General features: G+C 31.0%; 1 protein-coding gene across 12 annotated transcripts in view; it reads right to left on the minus strand.

Annotated features, from left to right (window-relative positions):
- Nucleotides 1–10,540, minus strand: part of LOC116846699 (rho guanine nucleotide exchange factor 11) — a 660,614-nt gene that overhangs the window by 370,253 nt on the left and 279,821 nt on the right. For all 12 annotated transcript variants that reach the window (XM_032820895.1, XM_032820894.1, XM_032820888.1 and 9 more), the window contains one exon: nt 9,168–9,457. In XM_032820895.1, coding sequence (XP_032676786.1) covers nt 9,168–9,457 — 290 coding nt within the window. The remainder of the gene's footprint in view (nt 1–9,167; nt 9,458–10,540) is intronic.

Here is a 10,540-nt window from a genome sequence, read left to right on the forward strand (position 1 = left end):
ATATATATATATATATATATATATTACATTACACAACTTTTTAGATAAGTCAAATTAAATCTTATTACACTTGTTCTGCAAAGAACATATTTCTGAAAAAACCTCGGCAATATATTAATTTGTAACTTTGTACATTTATAAGTTCAAATAAGTATTAAAGATATAATGGTTGTTCGAAAATGTATCAAAAACTTTAAATACTTTTCTCTCGAAACCATGTTTTCACAATTGATGTATAATCGATGTATATTTTTCAAAGACGATTGAACTAATTGACTCCAAACTTCCTACATATCTTCAGTACATTTATATTGAGAGCATGTATTTTAGATTTTCTGAATTTAGAACTTATTATTTTTTGTGATGTGAAAGATCAAGCGCCGTGGGCACGGCGCAATGCCGAGTATGTATGGAACAAAATAACGCGACTATGTAAACTTATTTGGAATTTCTGGATCGATTGGTCTTCCGAGTCAAATATTTCAAACATGAAAACTATAATCGAAAATCTGATGAAAGTTTTCTGGTATAATGTTTAGCGCGCGCGTAATTTGCACAAAGTTTGATTAAGATTGGTGCAGGCAATACGGATATCTCGAAATCCTACCCGCGAAAAATCCTTTTTATTTTCGCGCAGATTCTCAGATTTTTTCAGATACACGTACGCACGTACATAAGCGAATGAGTTTGTCCATCAAGTCGCATTTGCATCGCCAAGCGATTCAGTTTCAGATCACATGTATACACACGCACATAAGCGATGCGTGTTTGTCCGTCAGATTGCATTTGTAATATATATAGACTGCAATAAGCAGCATGTATCTATAATGATTGTCATTGACTCATAAATTTACACTAGATTAGGAGAAAAGATTCATGATCGACCATTAGATATACGTTTCAAGCCACATTTATAATTTTACGTATATTTTCTTATAGTTTTATATCAATTTGCGCTTGTGATGTCCGCGATTCGCATGGCAAACGTGTAATCTAAATTTGCAATTAATTAGTGAGAAAGGAAAGATTTTCGTAGATGAAATATTATAAAGATTTCTGTATAGACTGCACCAATCAGAGTGGACGTATATTCTGTGCGCAATAAATATTAAATCGATCTTTTATCGATCGATTAAAATGATCTTTTCGTCTAATGTAAACGCATAAATAAAATAAAATAATTTCATTGATAAATTTAATAAAATTCAATGATGATTACAACTACGTTCCGATATTCACTACCAGTACTCAAGATCTATAGTTTGTGTCACATACACATATAGAGTTTCACTATTGATAGTATTGGATATTGAAACGCAGTCTGTAAGTTCACATTAAAGGAAAATATACATCATTATATGGAGGAAATTTTATAGTAAAATGTGCTACAAATATAGAAATCCAGTCAAATCATATTCTATTACTTCAGAAAAGTTGAAAAAATCATATACTTTACAAGAATTAATAGAATACAATTTTAAAAGTTGAAAAAATAAAGAGAAAGTATGTATTCCTTATGGTAAAAATTTAGTATAATTGAAAAAAAGAGATAATAATAACAAAAAATATTTTTATTTTAAAATTAAAATATTTTTATTTTAAAATTAAAATTAAAACTGCTAATATAACAAAACGCTTAAAATCACAAATTTAAAAATTAAAGATGTATCTACGTCAAAGATACATATAGACACAGAGATATATAAAATTATTAGTGTAATTTTCCACAATGGTATAACTAATAGACATTATACAGGGTCATCGAAAAGTATCGGACCCCCCTAATATCTTCAGTTAGAATGCATTTTGGAGAAAATGTTCAATAGCAAAGTTGTATGGTTTCAAGCGGGGAGTAAGATGATGACCTTGACTTTGACCTTGACCATGTCCTTCAAGGTCATTTCAAGGTCAACCTTATTTTTTTTAATGGAACCCCCTACATTTTATTGCATATTCTTATAGCTTATCTCGAAAGCTTTCCAAAACGCTAGAATAAAACATTTTTTCATTAAGTACTTTTTTAAATTTTAAATTTTTGGGGCTGTTTGTTTTCGTCCACGAGGTGACTGCTGCTCGCTAAGAAGAAGACAGCATTGCATCAAAGATTAAAATCAGTCATCCGTATTGTTTGCTCAAGAGCTCGTACATTGGTGCCTGCGAGAGTGAGAGAATAAAGATCGGCCCCGCCAACGCTTTCGGGCAGATTCCCGCTAACGCCTTCGGACATCATGCGTTCGAGCAGCTTCTCACGATCACTTTCGGGCAGTATTCCGCCGTAGCCTACTAGCATCACCGTTTGAAGCCGTACAACTTTGCTATTAGACATTTTTCCAAAATGCATTCTTACTGAAAATATTAGGGGGATCCTTTTCAATTAATGTATTTTCTTTAAACCAATTAATTGGTCTCATTATTCCGCGCACAACAGTATTAAGGTTATGATTACTGAAAACTAAATAATATTTTACAAGATTTTTTTTCATTTTGTGTCAAAAAATTGTTAACTTCAAACCTTTATAATTCAAAAAGTACTTAATGAAAAAATATTTTATTCTAGCGTTTTGGAAAGCTCTCGAGATAAGCTACAAGAATATGCAATAAAATGTAGAGGGTTCCATTTAAAAAAATAAGGTTGACCTTGAAATGACCTTGAAGGACATGGTCAAGGTCAAAGTCAAGGTCATCATCTTACTCCCCGCTTGAAACCATACAACTTTGTTATTGGACATTTTCTCCAAAATGTATTCTAACTGAAGATATTAGGGGAGTCCGATACTTTTCGATTACCCTGTATAAACGTTGTGTGTAATAAGCACACAAAATGGATTTCAATTAATGATTCCACAATAAAAAAATGCAGTTAGCCACGAAATTCCAAAGGTACATACATTTTCTTTGCTGTAAAAATAATGTAAAAGGTTTGTACCTAAATAATCTACACAAAAAGCAGTGAGATCGTAATAAACAATTTTTAAAGAAAAAAAGACGCCGAATACATATCAAAGAAAAAAAACCAAATAAAAAATATCAATATAAAAAATACCAAACAAAAAAGACCAAAACAGAAATTATCAATACATAAACTACAAAACGCAAAGTACATGTTAACTTAAACAAGATGTTTTAAATTAATTTAATTAAAAAAAGAAGTGAGATCAATTTAATTAACCAAGTACGTATATGTTAAGTATTTATTAAATATTTATTTGTTAAGTATTTACAAGTAATTGTGATCAAATTGAGAAAAACTTAACATCGAGGATCAACTCGGCGTGCTCTAATAAATATATTGAAATACACACACACACACACAATTTATATATAATACGATTTGGTGAAACTTATATATAATATGATGGATGAGAAGAGTAGCATACAGAAGAAACATTTTAAGACGTCTTTTAGATATCTTTTCGATATCTTTTAGATATACATGTTATCTGGCTTATATAAAAAAAAAATATAAGACTTTATGTATAGACAAACACACATATAGGAGTTCTTATATTCACACATAGAGAAAATTAAATTTTATATATGGCGAAACATAATCTTGAATCTACAAACGATTAACATTGATTTTACCAACAACAAGCAACATATATTTTCACTAAGGTTTTAATTTGTGGTAACAAATACATTCATATAGAAAAGTTATTCCTATATACGGCGACACAGCCTTGAATTCACAAAACATCAATATAGATTTCTCTATAGTGAATATATTTTCAATAATGTACATAATTATATGATGTATAATGTACATAAAATATTACTACATTATAAACATTTATATTGAAAAATGATGTATTCATTGGAACACGTCGAGTTTTTGATCGTCGATGTTAAGTTTTTCTCAATTTGATATTTCGATATTTCAGCGTTCAATTATTAATATTAATAAAATATGATGAATTACGGTATATTACATGAAAACGTCTCGGTTAGTATATACCGTTTAGAAACGTGTGGGAAACATTTTACAAGCGGTTATGAAATGGTATATATGTCTAGAAAACGTATGTGAAACCAATATATGCTACTAGGGATGATGTCCCAACTATAGATATAGAAAACAACAAATTGACATAAGACACTGACATAAGACATAATTGATTAAAAAAAAAATGTTTTTTTCTTATTTAAAATATCTGAATATTATAATATCACACAATATATTTATAACACAATTACTTATGTAATAAATACTTACACATATATGTATTTGGTTATTACTCCTTTCGACGAGAAAAATGTAACTTTTACTTTGCACTAATATACCATTTTATTTATTTTCTGTTTTTCGTAAAATCTGAGACCTAAATTCGTATGACCTCGATATATACGTATTAAAGATATGTGGAAAGTTCATCAATTCAATAGAGAAATCTTGAATCTTAAATGTTGCCTATTTTTTCAAGAATAAAAAACATCTTAAAGCGGGTTTCTACCTTGTTGAGTCAAAAAAATCGATTTTTTTTTTTACATATTCTTAAAGATTATACTTTTAAAAATATGTGGTAAAAATTTAAAGTCAAAATTCGAAAAATTGATCGGGTTACAGCCTGTTGAAAAGTCAGGTAGCCTTGCGGAGCGCTAGGGCGGAGCGCTGCGGCTTATATGCGTATCGCACTCTTTTGGGTCTTTGCAGCTGCTTTATTATTCTTTTGTTATATTTCTACGTGGTTACCGTTAGGATGTTAGCCAGGTCATTTTCTCCATTTTTACTTCAATATACTTCGAAACGTTGAAGTGGAAGGACGATCTTCAAGTTTTCGATTATTTACAATTATTTTTTCGATTTTGTATCATGTTCGTTAATACGAAAGGAAATAAAGCAAGTAATGTGCGGCCTGGACATAAATGCAAGAGAAGAAAATTTTATGGAAATCGACATACAAATGAAACAGAAGTGTCGTTCGCTAGTACTTCCGCAAAAAACTGAAGAATAAAGACGATTTTGAAATCACAATCGATGCCGTGCATGGATATCGAATTATACACTTCCTGTTTGTTTTTAACATACTGAAAACTTTACTGAAGTGTAAAAAATGTGACAGTGATTTAAATTTTTATGTGAGAGGAGAACAAGGTTTGAGATTTAAAATTGTTGTTGATTGCGATTGTGACTCAACTGAAATTGATTCTTGTCCCAAAATAAACAATAAATCGTTTGAAATAAATCGACGAATAGTTTTTGCAATGCATCTCATTGGAGTTGGATTATAAGGCATCAATACTTTTTGTGGTTTGATGGACTTAGGTCAAGGACTAGCGACCAATGTATATTATGCATGCCTTAAAAACATCTGGACTACCAGTAAAGCAATTTTTGATATTGTCATACTAAAGGCAGCATCAGAAGAGAAGGAAAAAAATACTAAAGCAGGAAATGAACCTTTGCACTTAACTGTCTCGGGCGATGGAACATGGAGTAAGAGAGGCTATTCGTCATTGTTTGGAGTTATCACGTTAATTGGAAAGTATTCAGATAAAGTTATGGTTTTGATCGTCAAGTCTACATTTTGTCAGGTTTGCAACTGTTAGCAAGAGAAAAACGATGAGGAATTTGAAGTGATATGAAAAGCATGAAGAACATTGCGTAAGTAATCACACTGGAAACGCCGGCAAAATGGAAGTGGATGGTGTAATCGAAATGTTTGCGAGACATTTCATGAAGTCAAATATATTAATTATATCGGTGATGATAACACAAAAACATTCAAGGCGCTCTTAGACAGTAAGCCGTATGGAGATGAACTTCTAATTACAAAAAAAGAGTGCGTTGGACATATAAAAAAACATATTGGTTCTCGACTAAGAAAAACAATAAAGGACTTAGTGATAAGGGTCCTGGAAAATTAACCGATGCCTTAATAAATTACTTATCGATATACTACGGTTTGGCGGTCCGTAATTCTGATTCTGTCGATGCTATGAAAGATGCAATATGGACTACTTTTTATCACAAGTGCTCGACGGATGAGAATCTACAACACGATAAGTGTCCGCCCGATGAATCATCATGGTGTAAATAGAAACAAACCGAAGCTAATAACGTTTTGTCTGAATATAAACATCTAGCTCTACTTACGTCACAGGTCCAAGAAGTCATTCGATCTATTTATGAGAACTTATCGTCGGATGATTTATTAAAACGATGTTTAGGTGGCTACATTCAAAACAACAACGAGTGTCTCAATTCTTTGATTTGGAGTTTCGCACCGAAACACATATTCTGCACAATAAAAACTATTGAAATTGCATCATTTTTGACAGCATGCATTTTCAATGAAGGTTTTAATTCTGTGCTTCGAATAATGGAAGCCATGGGAATTAAGATTGGAATAAACGCGTCAATAATGGCTACCAGACAAGACAATAAACGGATAAGAAACGCTGACAAACGTGTTCTACAAGCTTCAAAAGAAGCCCGATCTGCCCGTCGATTGAAGATTGCAACAAAAAACGAGCTATATGAAGAGGAAGAAGGAGTACTATACGGTCCTGGGATCGCCGACTAGCTGTAAGTACTACTTAAACTTTAAACGCGTTTTTTTTCGAAACGTTTTTGAAGTTGGTGGAAGTTCTGTACAAGTCCCAAATCATGCGATCGATATGATTTTGGTCTTAAAATGTTCGTAAATACCGCCTCTTTAAAGTAGACTAGAATAAAGAGAAAATTTTTTGTTAATGAATAAATAACTGCAACAATTTTTCATAAAAATAACACATTTTTTGTTTGAATGATTACAGCTCACTCAAAAATTTTTGTAATTTTTTTATTTTAACCTATATGAAGCACAAACCTATATAGATTATAAAAAAAATTGTTTTTTTTTTTCAGGTCATTTTTCAGCCTCTAAGAACTTCCACCAGCTGGCCATCTCGTTCCGCCGCACACTCCGCCCAGCTTGTCTATTACTTAAATTTTCGTAGCGATTTTTTTTATGTTTAATTAAGATAAATTTAAATATATTCCAAATTTTATCTTTAGAATTTTATCTTTAATAGTTCCTTTTTTATAAATTCTAAAAAATTACCCATTTTTCCTGACCAACAAAGTAGAAACCCCCCTTAAACAGTTGAAGGAAACGATGTACGGTCGGGAACAAAAAAGTTGACGACGTTTAGTGTGACTTTTGGAATGTATTCTGTTTGTTTAACGGGAGAATTCTTCCGTTGAACTAAAAGGATATATTCCAAAACTCACACAAAACACTCATCAATCTTTTTTGTCCACAACTGTACAAAAAATTTAAACGATTAATGGACTAAAAATGAAACTGAGTAATTGATTAAAAGTAGCGTTTTGGCTTAATAGAATCGAGATCTTAGAGTTAACTAAAACAATTTTTATCAAATTGGTCGCAATCGAAATCTTATATTAAAGTTAATGTCAGAAATATCATTAGATTTTCAATTATAATTTTTGTTCTTAAAATATTGTAATTAAAAATATGATTGACGAGAAAACTCTAGTAAAAGCTAGTAGCATCGTAAAATTTCATGCTATGAACGTAGACATATATTCGCATCTGTTATTATGTTTTCATTCTTTTTGTATATCTAGCATTGCGACACTACCGTGTTGCTTGATTTTTTCATGTAGATTAATACACGGAATTATTTGTATAATACGGAGGTTATACGTCTACTTTCTTCTCCTTCTTATTCCAACTCAAATGGAATCCTTCTATGATATACGTTAACAATACATTTATTATTATTATATATTATTATTGTTATTACAACGTAACTATAGTTGTCTATATCACTCATAAGATATAGTTATAAGATAATAAAGTTAAGTATCACCTTTAAGGTATTATAACCTATGTTTTTTTACGTTTATTCTTGCGTAATTTTTTTCTTGTTATTTTAAATCGCAAAATCTCGAGTCAACTATCTGAAAGTACTCAATATTTGTACAGGGTGTGCAGGAAGTTCCGGCTTGGCGAAATACCTCGAGAATATAGTTGTATAAAAAAAATGTTTGAGATAAAAGTTGTAGGGCTTAGAAATATCTATTTACTCTTTTTATCCCTTATCCGTTAAAATAAGCCCAACAAACACAATGTTACATGTAACGTACATGTTAGTTGTAATTTCCTACTCAATAATATAACTGTTATATAACATGCGTGTTATGTAACAGTTATATTGTTGAGTAGGAAATTACAACTAACATGTACGTTACATGTAATATTGTGTTTGCTGGGAGGGATCCTAATTAAAAAATTCAAAGTAACCTTCGCCTGAACTTGTCAACGTAACCGAAGGTTAAACGGATAAAAAAGTAAATAGATATTTTTAAACCCTATAACTTTCGTCTGAAACATTTTTTTTCTACAACTATATTTCTCGAGATATTTCGTTGAACCGGAACTTTTTGCACACCCTGTACATATATTGAGCAGTAAAATTTCGAGTTATTAAATAAAATAGATGGGCTAATCAGAGCGTGCGACGCGGCAGGCGGGACATACGGCTCGCCGCGGCAGACGAAGAAAATGATTACTCATGGGTCTATCTTATAAACCAGAGAAGTGAGCCATAATCTTCGTGACGGTCACTATGAAAAGAATAACGTGTGCGCGAAAGAAAGAGATGGAATATCATATATCCGTCTCCTTTCCGAGCAATTGTCCATTTTCTTCGCCGACCGCGGCGAGCCGTATTTCCCGCCTGCCGCGTCGCACGCTCTGATTAGCCAATCTATTTTATTTAATAACTCGAAATTTCAAGTGGTTGTTTAAAAAAAGACACCGATTCCATACTCATCCCGACCTATTCTAGCTACATATTAGCTCTGGTACGGTACGAGTCAGACACCCTATATATTTGCATTATTTAACTAACCATGCACTTGTTCGTTCTATTATTCCATTTTTTTATAATTATATATTTTAATTACATATTTTAATCACATTTATCAATAGAAATTAGTTAAAATTTTTTAGAAACAAAAATGTTTATATAGGCCAGTATTTATTCGAACCTTTTTTTCTTAATTCTGACGCATAGATGAAATTTAAATTTTTGGAAATTATGTTTTCGAAACAACTTGTACGGGAAATGAAAGATTCTTCTTAAAGAATATATATTTTCCTAAGCAAAATACTGAGCAAAAAGATATATATACATATCATATATATTTTACATACCACTACACAAGTATCCTTGAGGACCGATGCCACCAATGATAAGTTGACAGTGATTACAATAAGTTATCGTGAAGTACTGATGTGCTACAAAGTGGTGTCCTCTGATAGTCATCTTGCGAGTTTTACCAGTAAGCAGACGAGCTTTGATGTTGGACTTATCTTTCGCGACGAAGGTGGGCACCCGATCAGCCCACACCGGCCGTAATTGAAAGATCTTTATCAATATCGTAGCTAGACCAGCTGCCGTTGTGAACAAACGCAGATCTATATGTTCCTTTTCTATATCTTCTCTGAAAATTTACAATTTTATATTTATATTCATCATATTACTATTCAATATAGTAATATATCTTTTGACATAAGATCACCAACTAATAACATGTTTATTAAATATTGTAAGTTATACTGATTTAATATCGAGTAATTATATTTTAGAACGACATGATAAAGTTAAATTTTTTTAACAGTGCAGAAGTGCCTGCGAATAAAATTTGATCGTAAAAAAGTATAATTAAATTAAAACTTTTCTATAATCCCCCCTCCCGTTTCAGTTTCCATAAATTATCTATATTTAATTATTAACTATTGGGATATGTAATAAATAATATTGTATCCGATTCAGTCACTGTGTCATAAGAGAATTAAATATATCATAATAATTACTTCGATAATAAAATTATCTAATATTATACGACGATATGCAAAAATTAACACATGTTCATTGACTAGTTCATTATACAGGGTGAGGAAAAAGTATAGAAACCCCGAAAAATCTAAAAAAATATAAGTTTTACAGAAAAATGTTTCAAATAAAAGTTGTAGAATTTAAAAAGGTCTATTCAATAGTCTCATCAATTTGACCCTGGCTGCCGTCGTTAAGGTGAAGTAAAAGTCACCTTGAATTTTTTAAATGGAACACCCCATATATTATTACATATTCTTATAGCTTATCTCGAGAGCTTTCCAAAACACTATAATGAAATATTTTTTCGTTAAGAACTTTTCGAGTAATAACACTTGAAATTTCCAGCACTTTGACATAGAATACAAAATATCTCGTAAAATATTCATCTTTCGGTTATCTTGCCTGAATGCTTTTTTGCACAGAATAATGAGACAAATTAATTGGCTTAAAAATAGTACACAAAATTTTTTTATATTTATTATGTAAAAAATTTTTTGTTTTTTTAAGCCAATTAATTTGTCTCATTATTCTGTGCAAAAAAGCATTAAGGCAAGATAATCGAAAGATGAATATTTTACAAGATATTTTGTATTCTATGTCAAAGTGCTAGAAATTTCAAGTGTTATTATTCGAAAAGTTCTTAACGAAAAAATATTTTATTATAGCGTTTTGGAAAGCTCTCGAGATG

The sequence above is a fragment of the Odontomachus brunneus genome, unplaced genomic scaffold, assembly GCF_010583005.1.
Source record: "Odontomachus brunneus isolate Ranch 3 - 2012 unplaced genomic scaffold, Obru_v1 Obru_scaffold_067, whole genome shotgun sequence".
Lineage (NCBI taxonomy): Eukaryota > Metazoa > Arthropoda > Insecta > Hymenoptera > Formicidae > Odontomachus > Odontomachus brunneus.